The sequence below is a fragment of the Delphinapterus leucas genome, chromosome 4, assembly GCF_059928025.1.
Source record: "Delphinapterus leucas isolate spDelLeu-1000000601 "Yukka" chromosome 4, BTC_Dleu_Yukka2, whole genome shotgun sequence".
NCBI lineage: Eukaryota > Metazoa > Chordata > Mammalia > Artiodactyla > Monodontidae > Delphinapterus > Delphinapterus leucas.
Window position 1 is genome coordinate 6317672 of NC_143132.1, and position 22340 is coordinate 6340011.

General features: G+C 40.8%; 1 protein-coding gene across 4 annotated transcripts; it reads left to right on the forward strand.

The window, feature by feature from the left end:
* Positions 1-8698: 8698 nt before the first annotated feature.
* On the forward strand, positions 8699-20627 carry PSMG1 (proteasome assembly chaperone 1). Of its 4 annotated transcripts, XR_016392947.1 has the most exons (8): positions 8699-8857; positions 10160-10266; positions 11230-11381; positions 13704-13766; positions 16406-16604; positions 17492-17628; positions 19417-19564; positions 20419-20627. XR_016392947.1 is itself a non-coding variant. In XM_022552930.2 (7 exons), exons 1-7 carry the CDS (start codon positions 8721-8723, stop codon positions 20491-20493), a joined length of 870 nt encoding a protein of 289 aa, XP_022408638.1. In that variant the 5' UTR covers positions 8706-8720; the 3' UTR covers positions 20494-20627. The 4 variants fall into 4 exon arrangements, 3 of the variants coding, with proteins under 3 accessions (XP_022408638.1, XP_022408640.1, XP_089766361.1); XM_022552930.2 differs by lacking the exon at positions 19417-19564 and having other exon boundaries at positions 8706-8857; XM_089910235.1 differs by lacking the exons at positions 8699-8857; positions 19417-19564 and adding an exon at positions 8894-9143.
* Positions 20628-22340: the final 1713 nt, after the last annotated feature.

A 22340-nucleotide genomic window follows, 5' to 3' on the forward strand; every position in this document is an offset into this window, starting at 1 on the left:
CTACTACGAGCCTTCTAGCTGGTTAAGTCTGTGAGGTCTGCAACATCCAGTCAATTTCCATTGCAGCTCATCTTTACCTCTTGTCTTAAGCAACTCTCCAACCTTTATTCATTTGTGATTTCTTCTTATGCAGGCAGAATGCAGGGCTACAGTTCGTTGGGAGCCAGGGGAAACTGGAGGGAGTCAGATGTTCTTGCAAAGGGGCTGCCGTTGGACTGTGTGGCCCTGCTGCTTTTCATTCGTAAACTAATAAAGTAGATGGAAAAGCCAGTATTTACTTCTGATATCTTCTTATCCTGCCTATGTTAGTCTGAAATGATGTTAAGATCTCTCTGAAAAAATTCATTAAGCAGATAAATGTAAGATCCCTGAATTCATACTTCATATAGTCTTTATCAGATTTTTAGAAAAAAAGTTGCAGTAGCCATCACAACTCTTGTGAGAATCATTATATGACTGTTACCAATTAATTGCTCCTAGAGATGAAAGAAAACTAGAGTCAGATTAGCTGTAGATGCAAAACAAAACAAGGTTCTATGTACCCATCATTGAATGAATTAAAGACTTAAGTTCATGTGTTCAACCACAGAAGTGACCAAACTAGCAGAGAACAGCTCTTGGTTACAGAATTATTTCTGACAATCCCTTGACCTGACATTGCCATACTACAGACATTGACTTCTCAGTGTTACCAACTCCCCCTAGAAAAATGTTAAACCCAGCGAGTTACAGAAAACACTATTCTATAGCCCTTCTCTAAAGAGACTTTCAGTTTATGGGATCTTCTGGAAATTTACGCTGTAAGGAATATCAGTAGTAAATGCTATTTGCTTCCTGAGTTTTGGTCATTTCATTGCCTGTCAATGAAGGAGAGAATGAAGAAAGGACATCTCATATCTGCTCTAATAAGAGGCTTGCAGGACAGAGGTTATGACTTGCAACTAAAATGTTTCCCCTTTATAGGGATTTGATTTATCCACCAATCACAGTGACAATAATGTCTGTACTTAAAGTATATGAAATAGGCTAGCATATTTTCATTTTGATTCAGACATTCTTTTATATTTTTCCAGTATCAAATTTGTTTCTAATACTCCCAATTGAAATGCTGATAAGATTAAAATTGTTTATGCTTCTGTAGCGGTGATATGACGTTTACTTTGGATTTAGGAATACAATTTTGTATCATGAAGTATCATAATTGGAATATGAATGATCCTTAAAATACAGAAACTAGAGATTGCTGCTCTGAATCAGAACTGTAATGTCTATATCTAGGTTTCTATTCACTACAGACTATATTAGAATACATAGTGATCTCTGAGTTATAATTTAAAGTGGTCATCTAGGTAAACTGTGATGGAGCACTATTAAAGATGTAAATTTTCACTCTACTAGTGAAGTTTTTACCATACCCAAATAGGGAATCATTTACAGAAAAGCAACAATGCCTCTAGCACTCAGTGACTGTTCCAACACCTGTGGCTGACCCAAGACCATGGACAGTAGGACTTTTGGGATTATACTTATTTGTTAGTAGTAAATGACACGATCACAGATGTATTTTTAGAGCAGTATCCTCCAAAAATTTTAAGCTTGTACCCTAATATATAAATTGGACTTCTCTCTAACCCTGAATTATCCTGTATATATTTCTAAAAACTGTTTGTGATTTTCTCAAGGACAATAAAACACTTTATAATTTACTAAGTTCTCAGTAATAAAATTAACACTGACTTACATGTATGTATTATTATATTTTAAAAAGTTCCCCACTGTCATTCTTCTGTCTTCCTCAGATTGTTTTTATCTTTATGAAATTCCCATTTTATGGTCTAAGTCTTCAGAGATAACAGCTTTATCAAGTTGAAGTTGCTTATACAGTATAACTTATTCCTGTATTCTCTCCCCTCTGGACATAGTTCATATTTCCTTAAAGCATTTTTAAAAGGCTAATTATAGTTTCTTCTGTAGAATCTTAACTTTTCCCTTATTTTGGATTACAGATGTCTTAAGAGTTGGTATTACTAGGTTCCTAAGTTGTCAGTATAAGTACTTTCATCTCTACATTAAAAAGGAATTAAAAAAAATAAAAAGGAATTAGTTAATGCAATTTAAATCCTTTTGTCCCACAGAAAATTTTAGTGTAATAGGATTTTATCTATACCATTCAACTGGATATGTTGTTGGGAATGAACCAATTGCCTTTTTTTGTTTGTTTGTTTGTTTTTGTGGTACGCGGGCCTCTCACTGCTGTGGCCTCTCCCGCTGCAGAGCACAGGCTCCGGACGCGCAGGCTCAGCGGCCATGGCTCACGGGCCCAGCCGCTCCGCGGCATGTGGGATCTTCCCGGACGGGGCACGAACCCGTGTCCCCTGCATCGGCAGGCGGACTCTCAACCACTGCGCCACCAGGGACGCCCCAATTGTCTATTTTTAATATTTTTTTCAACATGCAAATGGATGCAGTTTGTTGACTGATAATAGCATATCCTTATCTTACCATAAAGTACAAATTTCACCTTAATTTTGCCATATATTTTTAAAAACTTCATCTGTTGTAGCATATTTATATTCTAGCATTTGCTTAACATTGATTTAATGTGCTAAAGATTCACTTTGAATACAGGGTTGGTTTGCTGAGACAGTAGTTTATAATTTAAAAACATTGTTTGAAGTGGTAAAAATACCACTTTAAGCCAGTCCTCCTTTCACTCCCCAATTTCATGTGCAGGGGACTCCACAGAGCCCAACGAAGGGTGTGGAGCGGGGCCGGGGGCGGGGGGGGGGGGTGGACCTGCTGCATGGAGCCCTGCCCTGCTGAGTAGCTCAGCCTGCTAAAATGCCATTTTTGCAATGCCGTGGGACTTATATTGAGCACATCATGTCTTTAGAAATAGAATTTCACTGGAAAAGCAAATAGAAGACGGAGGCATTTGTGGGGGGTTGCTTTTAGCAGAGTAGTTCCTAATCTACTTTGGGAGAACTTTCATGGGTCTTGGAGAAAGCACAAAGCACATCTTTGAAATGAGTTTCATAGACTTAAGGTAAAATCTGAAGGGTTTTTCTTTTGAGTGTGGAAGACCTTCCTCATAATCCTTGCTCTTTTGTTAATGAACATGTCAATCCACAGAAGCCATTTTCACCTGTCATCATTTGCCCTTGGTGACAGAAAGATACACATCTCCCTTCACAAAAGGAAAAACTAAGAAGGCTGGTAATTTGTAGTTTCACTGCTACAGAGTAACCGTGTTGATAGCTGAGAAAACCCTTACTTTCTCTCCTTAGCAGTGAAGAGGATATAGTGGAAGTGAGTCCTCCAGATGTGTGGTGATTTCAGTATCTGCAGCCTTTCCTTATCAACTGCTGAATGTCTGGAAACATGAGGCAGGGTCCTACAACCTCACCCCCCAGCAAGACTTGTGAACCTTTAAGACAGTTTTAGATAGTTTGACTCAGTGGCAGCAAGACTGGATTGCCAACAGATAAGGCCCAATATTCAGGGGCTGATGAACTTCAGATGCATTTTTATCAAGAGATATTTTTGCCCCAGATACTTTTGCTCATTAATCTTGTATTTGAAACTTGAAAATACAGCATTCAGATGTTGGCAAAAATAAAAATGATATGAGCCCATCTAAGCTGGTAGATGTGGAGTGGTAGGCCCAGCACCATGGGGCAGCTCAGCACAGCCCCACTAAGATCCATCTGAGCTACCTCGGAGGCTGCCTCAGGCCACATGAAGGACCTGCCTCTCTAGTGTGCCTTTTGTCCTGCCTTTTGGCTGGTGGATCCCGTCACAGTTTCTAGCTCACAGCTACAATAACACTTCCTCAAAGGAAGCTTTCCTTGTCCCTTACGAAGTTAGGTTTCTAGAGTATTTCTCACAGCACCCTGTGCTTCCTTATACCAACTATACTTGCGTATGTAGAGTTCATTTCTTTTAGAATATTTAGCCTGATCCTCTGTGTGCCCAGCATATACCAGCTCAGAAAGTATCTGAATAATAGTGAAACTAGGATTTAATCATTTCAGTTATATAAAATGCTGAAATAATTTGAAAAAAAATGAATCTAGGATGAAAACCACATTTCAGTTATATAAAACTAATACACAGTTCCTTTTTATCTACTAGTTACCCGTGTAATTTTTTTTGACTGAAGGAAATATTGGTGTTGGAACTAAAACCTTAACGATCTTGAATCTGTAGGGCTGATGCTGTATCATCAGTCATGATGGCATTTCCTTCTTGTTTAGGTTCTAGGAAAATTATTTCAGAAATCATATTGAGTATTTTAAAGTAATTCAACATAGAGTATTAGAAATGATACCAAAAATTTAAAACCTACAAAGTTCTATTGAAAAAATTCAGATTTTTAAAAAGTGCTTTTAGGTTAGTAGCTTTAGGTTAGTGACTGAACGTACTTAACTCCATTCTTAGAAGTCTGCTACTGCTTTGAGTGACAGTTATCCTTCCAGATTGCAAAGTATGCCAGGTGCAAGGGATCCTAGCTTCTACCCAAGACTTCCTTTTGTAGGTAAGGAAATGGAAGGTTATATCAGTGTCAAAAACGTATCATTGACGATGATCATTTATGTTTTTTAATTTAGCAATGTGAGTAGTTTTAACATTTATTGTTTCGGAATGTATTGTTGAGGAATGTAAGTAGTAGTAAAATCTTGTGTTACAAGATTTTTCCATTTATATGAACTTTCACTCATTTTTCAGAATCTGTTCCTAGAGGCAGAGACCCCAATACAAAAATGAGAACGTGTATGCATAATCAGAAGGATGCAGTGCAAATGCCTAGTGAAACTCTGAAAGCAAAAATGGTGCCTGAGAAAGTTCCCCGCAGATGTGCCACTGTTGCTGCAAATAAAGATAATGAGTAATCTAAATGAAACGATTTCAGGACCAGAAAAGGGGTGGATTAGGGAGAGTAGCAGAAGACTGCCCCATCGAAATGCTGCTGCTGCAGCTAAGAAAAATTACTGAATGTTTATAAAGAGGATGACACAACCATAAATTCTGAAAGTGAAAAGGAGCTAGAAGATATTAATAGAAAAATGCCTTTTTTAAGGCGGTTCAGATCCTGGAAAGAAAGCACAGTAGTGACTATGAAAATGTAGAGTGGAATTGAAAACCAGGGGCCACAAGTAAACTGGCAGTTGCATTCTGCTCCTAGCTCTAACGTTAATCCCTTGTTGGCACCTTCGGAGGAATTTCTAAAAGCCATAATCCAGTGGGTCAAAGTGGGAGGACGGCTTCCTCCTAGTCAGCCCTTGTACAGACACACGTTACAGAGAATTCTGAAGGGGAAATAGATTGTGGAGCCTGTAGCTGGAGAGGCGGAAAGAAAAGACAAATGGCCTGTCGTGAGATTATTCCTTTCCAGAAAGGGAGGGCCTTGAAGAAATCTCTTGATTCTTTAGAGGAAGAAAATAATGGGAATTGTACAGGGTTGAGATTTCAAAATCTCAACCTGATGCTAATTTTCAGCGTTCTGCATTACAGTATAAAATTTCAGACCACCATGACTGTAGTGTCATTAATGAAATAAGAGAAAATAAGGCACATTTCAAGAGGAAGTGCCATTGAGCCTTTTTTTTTTTTTCTTTTTTTTTTTTTTTGCGGTACGCGGGCCTCTCACTGTTGTGGCCTCTCCCGTTGCGGAGCACAGGCTCCGGACGCGCAGGCTCAGCGGCCATGGCTCACGGGCCCAGTCGCTCCGCGGCATGTGGGATCCTCCGGGACCGGGGCATGAACCCGCGTCTCCTGCATCGACAGGCAGACTCTCAACTACAGCGCCACCAGGGACGCCCGAGCCTATTTGACTTTTGATTGAAGCAAATACTTTAACAAGATCCACTCCCCATAATTCGCAGCCCCCAAAGTTATAAACAACTTAAACTATAGAAGGACCTGGGGATTCAATGATGGGGATGTTGATAAATGAGTTCTGAAGTAGAGCGTTGGAAATAGACAATTAGAGAAAATCCATTAGTATTCTTCTTTTGTTTATAATACTGGAATTCATACTGAATGGTGACCACTTGATACGACTAATTCAGGGAATATATATTTTTCTATGAAAGCTATGAATGTGACTATCACAACTTTTTCTCATTTTTACTTTCATGTAGCAGCATTTACAGAGATGGCCAAAATGTGCCTCACTATGAGGCAGATCTTAAGTTTTAATGACATAGAAAATAAAAAGTATAAAGATCAAAACAGTCATATTTTTAGATGATACAGTCACATCCTCTTACGTTTCTCTATAGCACCTTAAAAGAACTTTAAGAACTTATTACAAATTTATTACAGTCTCATCACAATGGCAGCATGTCTGGGCTATTTCAGTCCTTCACTAGGATTGGAAAATCTGGTCTTGATACTATAAAGAACTTATTTGCAATGAGGTTTAATTTGTTAATAGTTGAAATTAAAATCACCAGATTAAATGAACGCACTGTCAAATCTTTTTAACATGGTAACATGCTATTGGAAAACTGAATTGTTAGAAGCAAGCTGTTTTCCCATTTAAAAATATCTGTGAATATTAATATAAGATTTGCATGTGTAAATCTGAGAAAGTAAAATATAGAAACAAGGGTTTCTATTCCTTTTTCATTAGACTAATGTAGTGCATATTTTTTGGTTATACAGATCAACTGAGTGTCTTGATTACTTGAGAAATTTGTGGTTGCATGTCTGCTTAAAAAAAGGCTTTTTGTTGTCATTTTCTTTTTCTTAGCATAAGCCAGAGTATTTCTAACCTACGGAGTCTGTGTTCTTTGCTCTGTTTATAGTATATTTTCATCTGAAATACTGATACCAGTAACTTGTTACTAGTACAGGTGAGAAAGGGAAGAATTCCTAATAAACTGCTAATATTTTTAGGTGCATGAGGTTTGATTTTTGATCTTTAATGAAATGTTTAAACCCATTTTCAGTCCCATATTTACACTTAATTTCATAGAAACTTCTTATTGGGTATGCTGTGTCCTCAACAAATGCCATAAAATGAAAATGTTAAAATCTCAGTCTAAGACTATTTTATTCAAAGTTTTTTGACAGGTTCAGTGTCATGAAAATTTCATTTTGAAATTATAACTTACTGTGGTGGGGTTAATTTCTGTCAGTACTTGAGATTGTATCATCAGCCTTCTTTCATAGTGGAATCCCTTTTCTGGTTGAGTATTTAATTTGAACATATACGTGCCTTTTTTTAAGTGTTTGGTCTAAATTTATTGTAACTGCATGAAGTAAGCATTTGTTTAAAATTTAACATTCTTGTAAAACTCTCTCTCTCTGAAATGTATGCAGAATTTTAATCATGGCTAAATGTACTATCATTACCCTATTTATAATTTTAATCAGCTTTCCACAAGTGGTTTTTTTCATAATGTAATTGAAATCAAATTTAGGATCTTACTGGTAAAAATGAAGCTATTTTATTGAACAGAAGGACTAAGTGATGCCCAAACTTTTATTCTGCAATTCAGTCATTCTATAAAACCAAGTAACCCAGGAGTGTTAATGCAGTTTTAAAATATTACACTGGTAATCTTGTATATTCTAGCTTGCTAGCTATACCCAAAGTTTCCTAAGCTCTAACTGGATAGCAATTTGGTCTTATTGTTTATACTTAAATGTTCAAATTTCTTCAAAACTCAATATATTATTTTGCAGTAATGTGTAAAATTGCTAAATACTGATTTTATGGAAAGGCTTGTTCCACGTCTTTAAACAAGATGTTTCTAGCAACAGATTTCTGAGATTTTTTTTTTTCATCTCAAGAGGCTCCCCCGACCCCAAATTAGCACTTAACTTTGTTACTATCTATTGATAGGGTTTCAGAATGTAAGCAATGCCCTCTAGTTTCAGCACAACTAAATCTAGGTGAATGGACTTTTTTTTTTCCCGTTGCAATACTGGGTATTTTCATTTAAACTATGGTATAGTGTCCCTTTTCTCTCCTGCTTGGATTAGTGCTCCGTTAACTTTGTCTCGATTAAATTTGAAAGATGAGAACCAATTCAAAAATTACGTACTTTGCTTATTAATGAAAGGCTATTTAAAACGAAAACAAACTTTGTATTAGAAATGGCCAAGTCTTAAAAAAGAAGCAACTATTTTTGCATCCTCATTAAGTCTTTTAGATCAGCTTGACAAGCATCAGCTTTTGAAATGTGACTTCCTACTGCCAGAGTAAAGGCTCATTTTTACAACACCGCGAAGCACTGTATTTCTTCCTGCCCTCCTCTGTCCACTGTCCCTAGGACGCGCCGGGCTGGCACCTACCTGGGGCGGTCGCGGTTTGAAGACGGGTGCTTAATAAACCAAAGCTCACCCAGTCACTCCTAACGGAGAAGAAAACGGAAACGGATTTAACGAAGGGAAGGTAACCTGGCTGCCCTCTTCCCGGAGCGCTACAAACTGGGGCTGGGGCGGCGGAGCCCCTCCTCTGCCCGTTACCTGCCGGACGGGATGCCCCGCCCCCTGGCTCGCCTCTCGTTTCTCGCCTCTCTAGCCCGCAGTCATCCAATCTCTCGGTGGCCCCGCCGAGCTCAGGCGGCTGAAGAATAAACGCTCCGGGCTTGCGCCGCCGCAAGGACCGGGGCGCATGCGCGGGGGTGGTGCTCAGGGGCGCTTGCGCGGGGCGCCTGCGTCGTGCTGTGGAGCCGCAGTTCGGCCGGGAGGGTGTGAGGGCGGTTATGGCAGCCACGTTCTTCGGGGAGGTGGTGAGGGCGCCGTGCCGAGCCGGGACGGAGGACGAGGAGGAGGAGGAAGAGGAGGGGAGGAGGGAGACGCCCGAAGACGGGGAGGTCCGGCAGCAACTGGCGCGGAAGAGGTGAGGTCTTGGGCGCGACGTCGCAGACCTGGCCTGGCGGGCGCAGGAGCAGACGCGCAGGCCCAGGGGTCGCGGCTGCTCCGCGCTCGGCACCGGTCCTCGGGGGGCACAGGGGGTCCAAACAGCTCCGGGGGCGCCGGGTGGAGGCGGCTCGCGGGGCTTGCTGCAGGCTCCGTGGAGCCGTCGGATCCTCGCGTCTTTAAAGGCATCCTTTAGCTTTGATGCAAGTGGTTTCCTGCGGGCTTGTTAGGTTTTCCAGCGCTGCAGGGCTGTCTTCCCTCCCCAGGTTTGTCGTGTCTTTGGTTTATGGACATAAGACAGGTCTTTTCGAACTTTCTTCTCCGCCGCACACCTCAGTTAGTATTACGTGTCAGTAGCAGATGGATATGTTTTTTTTTAAAAATGGATTATTTCCAAACACACAGACACTGGAGAAAATAGTAAAATGACACTTTAAGCCCATCCAGTCACGTAAGTTCAACAGTTATGAAGATTTTGCCACATTTATTTTATCTCCCTCCACCCCCTAGGTGGGTCCCAGTCACCGTGGCCTTTCACCGCTACAGTTTTCCGAATGCGTCTCAACGATATAGGCATTGTCTTAAGTATGCTGTCATCCTCCTTAACAATTAATAATACTTTTTGGATACTGTTTAATAGCCAGTCCGTGGTCAGATTTATGCAGTTGTCCCAGACGTGACATTTTACAGTGGGCTTCTGGAAATCAGAATCCTGGCCAGGCTCGCACCTTACATTTAGATGTTTCTTCTTTTGTGCTTCCTTTCGTTTGGAGCAGTCCCCCTCCTTTTTCACCCTGGCTGAGAGACTGATTGTCCTGCAGGCTGTCCCATGCTCTGGATTTGCCTGATTGCTTCCTCTTGGTGTCATTTATGCAGATGTGTGTCCATCACCTGCATCTCCTGTAAAGGGAAGCTCCTTCTAAGAGGCTTGGTCAGTATTTTGCTGGCACGGATGCCTCGGAGGTGGTATTTGCAGTTTCTTACTGCACATTGTGACCAGTTGTCCCACTTTTAGGGGTTCTAAGATGGATTGATCAGTGGGTCAGCTGGACAGCTTGATCCCTCTTGTACAGTTCTCCAGGAACTTTGCAGCAAAGGGTTTTACCTGTTAGTTATCGTCGCCTGAATCCATTGTCTCCTTAGGATTATAATTATGTTCTTTATAGAATTAAAGTTTGCATTTTACTTAATACAAAATCATACTTATAGTAGCCTTTTTGTCATAGTATAGTACTGATTACATTTAAATTGCTTTCGTTTCGTCTTTCGTTTCTTGTGTTAGGGAGGTGCGGTTCCTTCGAAGACAAACAAAAACAACTTTGGAAGTTTCTCTGCTAGAAAAATATCCTTGCTCCAAGTTTATAATTGCTATAGGAAATAATGCAGTAGGTAAGTGCAAGTGCATTAGACTACACATTTTGTTGAAAGAGCAAAAGCTGAAGTTACTTATTTATTTCCACCATAAAAGATTTCTAATGTCTGTTACTTTTTTAGAAAAAGTCGTAGCAGAGTAACTTTGTATCTGAGTGAATTCTATCCCTGCTCGTGCGGCACTGTCTTTTTGATAAGCTTGAAAAATGAGATTTAGAGGAAATATTCTTGGCTTTGGGAACTTACGAAGTCAAGGAAACACAGTTTCTAGTATACAGGTTTTCTTAGGCTTCTGGGCCTGTCGTGGCCAGACTGGGAGGGCAGCGGTGGCATGTGCAACACGGCCCCCTTGTCACAGTGGTCCTTGCATGTTTTTGAGTTAACCAACTCCTTTAAAAACATATGGAGCACTCTAAAAATGACAATAATAATTGCTACATTTTTCAGTACTTGGTTTCTAAGATCTTCACATATATGAATTCATTTGATAGGTTAAAGCCAGAACGGTGCAGAGTGCAGCTAGAACAACGCACACACACACAAGTACACAGACCTGTATCGTTTTAGGGGGTTCATAGGCGTGGAGGAGAGCCTTGGGGAACCCCAGTGAAGATTCCTTGCCCTGTAAGGTACCCCTAGTGCTTGTAGAGGAGTACGTGGTAAATAATTGCTGACTCATTTACATGAAGTTCTCCTGGCCTGAAATTTTCCACAAGGGTGTTACAGTGTGTGTCTGGTAAAGTCTGTCAGCAAACCTGTCTTCTCGATTCCCAGCTCCAGTACCACCTGTACTCAGGGTGTGGCCTTTAACTTCTTGAGGCCTCAGCGTGTTTTTCTGCAAGATGATGGTGTGCATAAGGTTGATGGTCTCAATGGCTCTTTCAGCTCTAAGATTCTCAAGTAACCTGAATATCTTTTTTATTGAATAGAAAATGCAACTTGTGGATCCAAACACTAACTTATGCGAATTGTTTTTCACAGCATTTTTGTCATCATTCATCATGAATTCAGGAGTCTGGGAAGAAGTTGGTTGTGCTAAACTCTGGAATGAATGGTGTAGGACAGTGGACACTACACACCTGTCCCCCACAGAGGCTTTTTGTGTGTTTTATCACCTAAAATCGAATCCCTCGGTATGTGGGGCCTGACTTGTATGTTTAAGTGGGGTTCCTTAGGCATCATTTATGTAGTGTTCCTTTGAATTTCATGTTCCTTTATGTCTCCTTTTGGGCTGAGGAATTCTGCCTGTAGACAGTGTTAGTAACCACTTTTTTGTCTGGTTCTTGTTTTTTTATTTTTATTTTTTAAAATTAAAAACAAATTAAAAAAATTTTTAATTAAAAAGCCTTTTTTTATTGAAGCATACTTGGTCAACAACGTCACTTTTTTGTTTATATAAATGTTAACGTGGTGTGTTGGTAAGCTTCTGAGGAAATTCTGAAATAACTTTTTTAGAAACAAACCAGAAACATTAGATATTTAAACTTTGCCCACATTCAAAGAATGATTTAAGGTGGCAAAGGTAAACATGGGAAAATGCGTACTCGCTGTGGAAGCAGGGAGTTCTGCTTTGTCGCTGTATACCCACCCGGTATTCAGCCAATGCTGAGCACAGCCTAGGGACTCAGTTAACATTGAGCAGATGGATGCTTCGTGCATTCTAAATACAATTCTGTTGACCTTAAGCTTTCACCCTCACCTGATTCATCCTGATTTTTTTTTTTTTTCTTTTGGCCACTCCCCTCGTCTTTCGGAATCTTAGTTCCCCAACCAGGGATCAAACCCGTGCACCCTGCAGTGGAAGTGCAGAGTCTTAACCACTGGACCGCCAGCGAATTCCTAATTCATCCCGATTTTTTAAGTTATGAAAGATAACTCTGTATCTGATGCCTAGTGATTTCATTGGAACCGTTTGTCCTAACCCTATCCTTGGGTTCATTGAGAGAAAGGAGTGTCCTGGGCGGTTTGGGAGACAGGTCAGGCAGGTGAGGTGGCCGGGCAGGTGATGTTTGTCTCGCCACCTGCTTGTCTGACAGAGTGCCGTTCCACAGCTGCTGAGTGCTTGAACAGAGGCCAGGGGCAGGGATTCAGACAATGCAAGAAGTCAGTAATTCCATAATACTATAATGTTAGCCTTGAAAACTATAAAATTTGATTTTGTAATACTTACAGTTTGTTTTTGTAATATGTTATCCAAAGTTATTAAAGCTTACATAAGGATTTTTGTAAACATCCGGTATTTATAGGAAATAAGTAATAAGGAAACTAAGCATTTTTTTTTTAAGATTTTTTGATGTGGACCATTTTTAAAGTCTTTGTTGAATTTGTTACAACATTGCTTCTGGTTTATGTTTCGGTTTTTTGGTCCCGAGGCATGTGGGATCTTAGCTCCCTGACCAGGGATCGAACCTGTACTCTCTGCGTTGGAAGGCGAAGTCTTAACCACTGGACTGCCAGGGAAGTCCCAAAGCATGTTCTTTATCTGATCCTTAGTGGGAAGTTTTCACTCTAGAATACATCATGGAGGTCAAGCAGTAGAAATTTCTGTTACTGCATTTAGTTATACCATTGATTGGTTGGGTGTCTCTTGACTATCCAGAATCTTTGTGTGTAGCTAATTCCATATCTAGTCTTTCTCTTCCCCCTGTCCCTGGGCCCTCTTTTTCCCTCTTGTGCTGCTTCTTCATTTTTTTTTTTTTTGGCCACACCACACTGCATGCGAGATCTTAGTTCCGCCCAACCAGGGATCGAACCCGTGCCCCCGAAGTGGAAGTGCGGAGTCTTAACTGTCGGATCACCAGGGAAGTCCTTGTGTTTCATTTTTTCCCACTTGTGTCATTAAGTGTTAGTGTTTCTGGCGATATTTCAATAGAAGACAAAGTTGACTTTTATGGATGCTATCATTCCACAAGCATTAATAATCCGGAATGTCATCCTTTTACAGCATTGTGCATTGCATGTTTTCACTTCAAGCACATGGTCTGGACATGGTGTCTAGAATAATATTGCCTTCCAGGCATCAGCAGTGTCCTAGGGTGCCGCTGGGCTGAGATGCTGCTGGGCTGCTGTCCTGATAGCACTTAATGTTTTTATAACGCTTTTTGAGTTTGATCTTCACAGTGTGTGGCACCACCCACCCCCGGATGGGCAGCAGGCCTGGTGTCGTCTCTGTTTTATAAAGAGGACTCCAGTAGTACGTACTGATAGTATCTTTAGAATCTCCTGTGCCAGCCATCACAGTTGCTCTGTCAATGTGCACTTTTCTCTGATACTAATTGCCAGTAGTGGCTTGATTCTTAAATTTTAAAGAAAAATAAGTAAGGCAGTAGCAGATTAAGCAAAACAAGTGTTATCCAGAGGTTATGTTGGGATTCACATGATATGTATATGGTGACAGTGTGGGGTGTGTGTAACATTTATGTGACCTGACAGAAAACTCGGGGTTTGATTTTCAGGTTGTGCTCTGTCAATGTAGTTGCTACGTTGCTGAAGATCAGCAGTATCAGTGGCTGGAAAAGGTAAGAGAGATTCTGGGGTTGCTACTTCATCAAGGTTCAGTTTCTTTACACTTAAACCTATGTAGTCAGATGTTGAAGCGGGGTAAGTATTTGCTTTTTCCCTTAGAAATATAGTAGGAGTTTGTTACAGAATATAAAGAATAAAAGAACTCATCTGGCAGATGTGATCAGCAATGTGCTAAAGATCGTTGGTCATAAAAACATAAGACATAGTTGGAACAAGTTACCCCCATGAAACAGAGCAGAGTTGCAGCCACGGGTGAAAACGGGCCGTGCTGACAATGCTGCCTGGAAGCTCAGGGACGGGAGGTGAGAAACTGGGTTCCTGGGGCTGGTGCTCAGCTGACACTCACACCGGGGTTTCATCCATTTTTCGTAGCATTAGAATGGATCAATTGAGGCTTCATTTTGTGGGAGAATTGAGCACATGGTATGTGTCCACTAAAACAAATTTTTCAGTGAAGAAATTAACTCAGCTAGAAATTTTAGAGAATAATCATTAATTTTGGTAGTTGCAGGTTATTATTATTTTTTAATTATTTATTTACTTATTTTTGGCTGCGTTGGGTCTTTGTTGCTGTGCACACTTTCTCTAATTGCGGTGAGCGGGGGCTACTCTTCGTTGCGGTGTGCGGGCTTCTCATTGCGGTGGCTCCTCCTGTTGCGGAGCATGGGCTCTAGGCGCACGGACTTCAGTAGTTATGGCTCATGGGCTCTAGAGTGCAGGCTCAGTAGTTGTGGCACGTGGGCTTCAGTAGTTGTGGCTCGTGGGCTCTAGAGCACAGGCTCAGTAGTTGTGGCGCATGGGCTTAGTTGCTCCGCGGCAGGTGGGATCTTCCTGGACCAGGGCTCGAACCCGTGTCTCCTGCTAGGCGGATTCTTAACCATTGCGCCACCAGGGAAGTCCAGTTGGTAGTTGCAGGTTATTTTTAAATGAAATAGCCCTTTTATATACGTCTTTTCAACATTGCAACTTAAATCTTAGGCATATTTTTATGTAGGTATTACAATTAAGTTCATTAGAAATAAAAAATTTGATGTACACCTGCTTTAAACCAGATTGGCATACTTAGAAACATTTATTAAAAGTTATTCAATGCATTTTATTAAATGAGGAATTTTCTAATAAGATCTGTGAATCTTATGGTTGTATATATGATTTTATGCTGTGTACCTCTGTGTATTTTCTAGAGAGAGGGTCCATAGCTTTCAACAGATCTCAGAAGGGTAGGAAACTGCCATATTAATTTGTATTGTCAATTTATGTAGGGCGTTTTATTATTTTTGTACTATGGAACAGCTTTTCTCTCTCAGACTTGAAAAAATGTAGAATTTTGCATTTCCAAAACAGAATTTTTTAATCAGTATTTTTCTCCCTGGGGATACTCTTCGGATCCCTCTGCTGTTGGGTTCACGTCACCCTCATAATCCTGATAATCACACACAGTCCAACAGGTGTCAAGTATTGTGACTTCAGATGATAAGTATTTTAGGGAGGATGATAAATCAGGCCTTGTGAGTAACGTTACAGCCCTTAAATGGGACGTATCTGCTGACAGATGTATGTGGTGCTAAGTTTTGTGTTTATTTATAAAGCTACACTACAATTAAAGTCGCCTTATAAATCACTTACGGCACATAATATAAAATCTTCAGTTCCCTTGCTATTTGAAATAGCCGTTTTGCTCTCTTCATAAAATATTTTCAAACAAGGTGCAATGACCTAAAATCTACTCTTTTTTTCCTTAAAAGATAGCTGCTTTTTTTTTTTCTTACATCACCAAAGATTTTAAAAGCTGGAAGGGTCCCTGGAAATCCATGAAATACCAACTTAGGTGGACATTGAGGTCTTGAGCGATTGAAACTTAGTCTACAATTGAAATAAATTTAAAAGCGAATTTAAGAATGATTTGCACTGATAAAACACTTATGAGTGCAACTTGCAAGTGATGTTCTTAGAAACATCCTTAATACAGTGTTCTTGAACCTATTATATTAGTGAAAGGATCACTTCCTGTTGCTGATACAACACTAGTCTAAGTGGAGCGTTCTTAGAGATACCTGTGTTAGAAGAGATCTTGATCACGTCACTTTATCCAGTAAAGAATGGGTGTCACTCCCATTCACTTCTGTTCAGTGTAACACTGCTCTCAACACTGATTGCAAGTAGTGATCTTAGAAACAGAACAAACTGGAACAAACCAGAAAGAATAATTTGCAGGCATCTGTGGAGGGCGGGAGAGGGCGTAAACGAACAGGTGCTCATAGTTGAGTGACTGCCTTACCTGCCATGGCATCCCTGGCTGTTAGCTGCTCTGCCTCCTTTGTTCCTGACTTCATTTAATTCAGATCACACCTCCCTCAGGTAAGTAAGTAGTCCTTAGTTCACAGGTGAGGAAGGTAACTTGGAGAAGGTTACCCAACTAGAAAGTGACAGAATTAAGATCAGACCCAGGTGAGGGCACAGCAAAGCATGGGTTTTGTTTTTCCATGGACAGTTCCACCCCTGCAAGGTGTGTGTGTGTGTATGTGAGTATATATATATGAATGGTGTAGATAAACAACTAGAGGGATGTTTCTATTCTGTCACAAAATTATATATATATATATATTTTAATTTGAAATCAATTTTGTGCTAGGTTTTTGGCTCTTGTCCAAGGAAGAATATGCAAGTAACTATTCTTACATGTCGACATGTTACTGACTATAAAACTTCAGAATCTACCAGCAGTCTTCATACTCCTTTCCTGAAAGCCCTAAAAACACAGAATTTCAGAGAGCCTCCTTGCTGTTCACTGCTAGAACAACCAAATATCGTGCATGACCTTCCTGCAGCAGGTGGTATTACAGTGCATAGCATTCACATTTTATCTTGTTATTATTTTATTCATAGTTATGAGTTGGACTAGTAGGGATCTTTTTGAGGCCGTTTGTTAATGATGATTGATGCCATTGTATTGCTGTTTGTCCTCACTAATTGCTCTAGTTGCTGGTATATTCTCTTTGGTTTGTGTTTTGAAACTTTCCAGACACACAGTTGTATGAGAGCAGCTCAGAGTTCTTAACTGTTAGCTTCCGAGTTGCCGTTTCTTTTTGGTCTTTGATAACTCATCATGCAAGCCAGTGTTAGATGTAAGTTGTTGGTGTATGAGAAGTTGGTAAAGTACGTTTTAATTGTCAGAATAGAAGCTTCAGATATTGAATTTTGGTAGTTGCTTCAATAGTTTATTTTTTATTCCTGTCACCAATTATACCCTAACATCATATCAAATTATGATTGTCACTTTTTAGTGGCTAATATGTTATAATAGATAATTCAGTGTTATTTGTTAATAAATAAAATGTTTTTAACTTTAAATGTTAAATTTACTAGAATAAATGGCTAAATATTTTACATTGTGCATTGTATATTTATTATTTAATTTACTTTAGTGTAGTCAGCAAAATTTTAATCTTGTGTCTTAGCTAACCCAGATGTGTCTCAGTAGTATGTTCAGAAAATGCAAAATAAACATAATTGTAAAAGCAAGAGATATCTTAGGAAAATAAATTGGCTTTGAAAGAAAATGTGCATTATAATTGGTTCAAAATGTCAGTAAATGCTTTGATTAAAAGAGGCAACAGAGATGACTATTTTTAAAAGCAGCCTTTATGAGTTAGAGGTATTTAATTTCAAAATCATATAACAGAAAACTTAAGTGATTTTTTTTCTTGTATATTCATAGTTCTGAGTTATTGTCAAGTATGGAAAATCTCTGCAATTCTGTACTTATGTTATACCGATGTGATGAAATTAGACCTAATCACAGTTGAAGCTTTTAAGCCTGTACTTTCTTCCAGAAGCTTGAAAAGTTTGGTTAAGGTAAGGTTTTATCTCATTGACTTAATAGCTGAGTTATTATAATGAACTTAGTAACAAACGTAAATGTATGGTATCAGTGTGAAACCTAAGCAGCACGTAGAGATCCTTTTTTCTCCGCGTAAAGAGAGAACTGCTGGTCTGGCAGTTTGAATTTGATTGTCACATATTCTTCTAGATATACTTCTGTAACTTGGAGAATATTTTGTTCATGTTTTGTCAGGATAGATCAGTGCTTTAAATCCCAGATGTTTGTGTGGAAAGATGTTTTCACTGTTCAAGAAGTTTCTGTAACTAATTAATTTGGAAGGTGTAATTTTTGAGAAGGCATTTTTGAGCACAGTATGGATCAAATTATCGTCATGTTTATTCACTTAATTTTACATGGGACTAGATGAGATAAATCTGTTCCCTGTTCTCAGTCTGGATATATCTGTGGGCTCCTTTCCCAGAAAAATACATATGGGAACATGTATAGAAAAGTTTTGCCAGTAATTTCAGGTAGTTTAGGAACTCCAGTCCTCTCCCTAAGAGGTTAGCTGAAAGTCCGTGGACTCCTGGTTTAAGAACTTCTTCCTTAAAGGGAAGAGATTATAACAACATTGTTCCAAGTTGGAAGCCTTGTTTTATTCTAGAATGGCCATTAGTATTAGGGCAGCTTTTCTTGTAAGTTCTGTTGGCGTCATCTCATTTCATAGCTCTCATAAATTAGTTAGATTGTCAACTCCGTGGGAACGTTTTCCCTTTTGGTGTCCCCAGATCATCCTGAATATGATGTGTAGAAGGCCCTCAACCATTTGTTGAATTAGTAAGAGTGAAACTGTAGCTTAGTATAATTCAAGTATATCTTTCAGATGAGCTAGAGTCATGGATAATCTTTCAGACAAATTGAGTTATTTTGTATTTAGCATCTCCTTCCGAGGATATAGTAACTAATAGTGCTGCTTGCATCTGTAGTTAACCGATTGGCTCTTCCCACTTCGTTGAGAGCAGGGGCCATGGCCGTTGTGTCTCTTCTGGGCACTTTCACTGGAGCATCTTTGCCACAGACATTGTGGCTGCAAGCATGTTCACTGCAGAAATTTTCATCACATAACTAATTGTCTGAAAGGCAGTTTGCCATAAAAGATAAAATAACGAAAAATAAAAGAGGGACATTAAAAAGGACATAGTGAAACATGAGAAATAAATAACAAATTTAGAAAGATTTTATTGCAAAATACTTGAATACATTTAAAATGTATGTAAGTGTATGGCGGTACTGTGCAAATAACAGATTCTGTGGGTTGTACGTAAGCTCTTATCTTCCAAGTTGTACACACATGTGAACATACATGTGTGTATGTATATATACGTATACATATATGTGCGTGCACGTGCGCATACACACACACACACACATATAGGCTTGTTGATTGTCTCTTCTTTCAGCATTGCACCTTTTCTTTTTCACCAAAATTTCTTCCTTCATTAAGAGAGGTATCAGTTTCCAAGCCTGGGATGCATATGTGTGACCTGAGCCTCCTTATTGCCTTGTGAAACCTTTTCTGCACTGTTTGTTCTTGGCCTGTTGTCACATGTCCACTGGTGGACGTTCTAAGTAGTATGGGAAATGTGGACTCCGCTCTGCACCTTCAAATCACTGAAGGATTTGTGAACTGGTGTGTTACCATTTTCTAGTGTAGTACACAATCTGGCTTTATCCTCTCCTGTTTCACACTTCCCCTAAGTTTTGTCACCGTATTTTGTGTCAAGTCGATGTGCATAGTTGTCACGATCCCCTGTTTTAAGACGCCAGGTCTGCTGTCACCCTGCACACCATCATGAGGGCCAAGACTTAAGTGACTTAGAGAGTCCTGTGTCAACAGAGAGACCCAGACTGTCGGCCAGTTGTTTCGTCTTTTGTAGCTGAACTGCCGTGCGGCCAGTTAGCCCCGCGGTGAGCACAGTAGAGAGGAGCTGGGGCTTCAGCAGGAGGGCCGGGCGGGTTCTGCTCGTGGTGCAGTTGGTGCTCAGGGCACAGACGCTCCAGGAGCATCTGCACTCATTCTTAGACTTGCAGATCATCTGCCATGTGGGGTTTAAGTCAACTTCCAGTGTCTTAAAAATATTCTTTGGAGAGGAAATTTAATTAACTTTTTTAAAGTGGCTCTTTGAAGGGTGCTGTTTTCTTAATGACCAGATACAGTCATCCTGGCTTAGGTCATCTCTTCTGTCCTTCTCAAAGTGGTATTTGGTCAACAAAATGGAATTCTCTTGCACGCCTGCCACGTGGACCCCACGGTGCTGGGTGGTCCACAGCCTGGAGGTGGCGCAGGCGGCCGCTGTGCCAGGTGCCAGCCAGGGCAGGGGGATGGGGGCAAGGCTGACCCGAGGAGAGGCCCCACGGGGAGGGTGGCCCTCCAGCTGGACTGGAAGGGTGGGTGAGTCCTAGGGGGAGGAACGTGCAGAGGGAGGCGGCGTGAGCACGAAGTTGGCAAGTTCAGGGTGCGTTTGAGGAGAGCGGTGGGGAGCGTGGTATTGGGGTGCAGACGGGCATGAGCTCAGGTGGGCCAAGCAGAGTGTCATGTCCGTCTGAGGGCTTTAGGCTCCCGGGAGACCTGAGGTCCCGGTAGAGCTTCGGGCGGGGGGCGGGGGGGGGGACACGCTCAATGTCGTGTCTGCCGAGCGAGGAGGTGAGGGGCAGGGCCTGTCACGTTTGGTGCCCTTCTCTGCTTCTGCCTTGAGAGTGTGCCTTGCTCCTGACTGAATGCTCAGCCTCACTATATGAACGCCTTTTTTCTCTCCTTCCAGAATATTCCCCAGAGCACAGAGATACTGAAGAAATTGATGACAACAAATGAGATTCAGAGTAACATTTACACATGATTCCAGAGATTGTTTTGTAGAGTATATTACCCATCCATTCCTAGAAGGGGAGCGGTGTGAACTGTTTTGTAGGTTACTTTTTTTCCAGGGAGGTATTTTGAGGATGTTAACAGAATAAACTTATTTTAAATTCATTGTAGTTTTTGTTCCTTTTTTATGGTGGTACTGTTCACACCTGAAATAAGTCAGACGTTTTTCCTTATCCACTAGGTGGGAGTATTGTTTTATTTGAATATTTTAAGGTAATAGAGTTAAATTGTTCAAAAGCTACAGATAACGACAGGTTTTATAATATGGAAAAATATATACTTTGGTGCAAAAATTCTGTATGAAACCTGAAAGTTGATGATCTATTGGTGATTCTTATTATTTGGAAAGGTTCTATTTTATGAGTTCTTCAGTTTTTTTGTGTGTGTGTGTGAATAAAAATCAGTTTACTCAAAGTGAAACCAAAAAATTTGTGTTTCCTCATTTTCAGTAATATCTCACAGAAGCCTCTTTACGCGGACTTTCTGGGCTGTTTTGCAGGGTTAATGTGTCGATGTCCCCAGCTCTACTGCGGTAGAGTATTACACTAGAATGTGACTAGATCGTGAGCTCCAAGGAGCCACACTGCTTCACAGACCCACAAACTAAACTGTAACCTGCATCAGTGAAGATAAATTTTAAGATGGTGGAGTGGAGAAGTGCTTCTTATGTCTTCTTCCTTTCCTCCTATTTCGTTATTGAGTCATTGATATGTTATAGATTGAGACAGCTTACCCATTTCTGTCTTCTAGATTCAGTGTGTTTGTTGCTACTGGTTGGAGGTGGGCAGGGGAGACTGTTGGCTCCCCAAGTAAGCTCGGTTTCTCTCGTAGTCAAGTGCTGTGAGGCTTATGCGTATAACACGTCAACGTGCCCGGGTGATAGAAACTGAAATATTTTACTTCTTGCAAGAATGTATGTATCCATCCGGCACTGCGTTTGTAGAGCCCTGAGGTAACACTGGGTTCTGGCCCCAGCTGGACCTGGAACCTTTTCCTGCCCTGAGGGTTAGTGTGGAAAGTAAGGAAGATCCATCCTGGAATGAACCTATGTTCAGATCTCAGGGCAACCCTTACAGGCTGGTGACCTCAGGCAGATGCCTTCAAGCAGGGCAGATGCCCAGTTTCCTCATCTGTAAACTGCAGGTAAAACTAGAAATCAGGGACTTCCTTGGTGGTGCAGTGGTTAGGACTCTGTGCTCCCAATGCAGGGAGCCTGGGTTCGATCCCTGGTCAGGCAACTAGATCCCACATGCGTGCCGCAACTAAGAACTGGCACAACCAAATAAAAAAAAACAAAACTAGAAATCAAAGTTTAATGCATTAATGTAAATGTGCAGTCATTGTTACTTCCCTCGAGTCTCAGGTTTTCACCTGCCTGATGAGGATTCTCTCTGCTTACATTGTTGGGTGGTTGTAAGAATAAAAATATAAAAATGCTTTTGGTGAACAGTAGAGTGGTATTTCCACACACACACACACACACACACACGTGTGTACACACATGCCGAAGATGCCGACCTCGTGGTGCAGCCAGGGGGAGGCCACTTCCTTCTCAGCACTCCTCCCACCAATCTGAGAACCACAATTCTTGGCGATGTAGAGCGGCCAGGAGTGGAGTAGTTGGAAAAGTTTCATCAGGCGTGATCCTGGGAAAACCATAAAAACAGATACCCTGGGATGGTGGTTTCTCATTAATTTTGGTAAAGAGAGAATCACAGGCGGCCTCAGCTATCCAGGAATAAGCCTCTGCAAGAAGCAGCAGGTGGCACCTGCGGGAGATGGGTCATCAGTGCAGCAGAGGGGGCCGTAGTGAAAAGC

Excerpts from the sequence above, each read along its gene's own strand:
- PSMG1 (XM_022552930.2), top strand. The coding sequence starts at position 8,721 with ATGGCAGCCACGTTCTTCGGGGAGGTGGTGAGGGCGCCGTGCCGAGCC. Across the intron at positions 8,858-10,159 it reads CAGCAACTGGCGCGGAAGAG|GGAGGTGCGGTTCCTTCGAA; the intron begins GTGAGGTCTTGG and ends TTCTTGTGTTAG. Across the intron at positions 11,382-13,703 it reads ACCTAAAATCGAATCCCTCG|GTTGTGCTCTGTCAATGTAG; the intron begins GTATGTGGGGCC and ends TTTGATTTTCAG.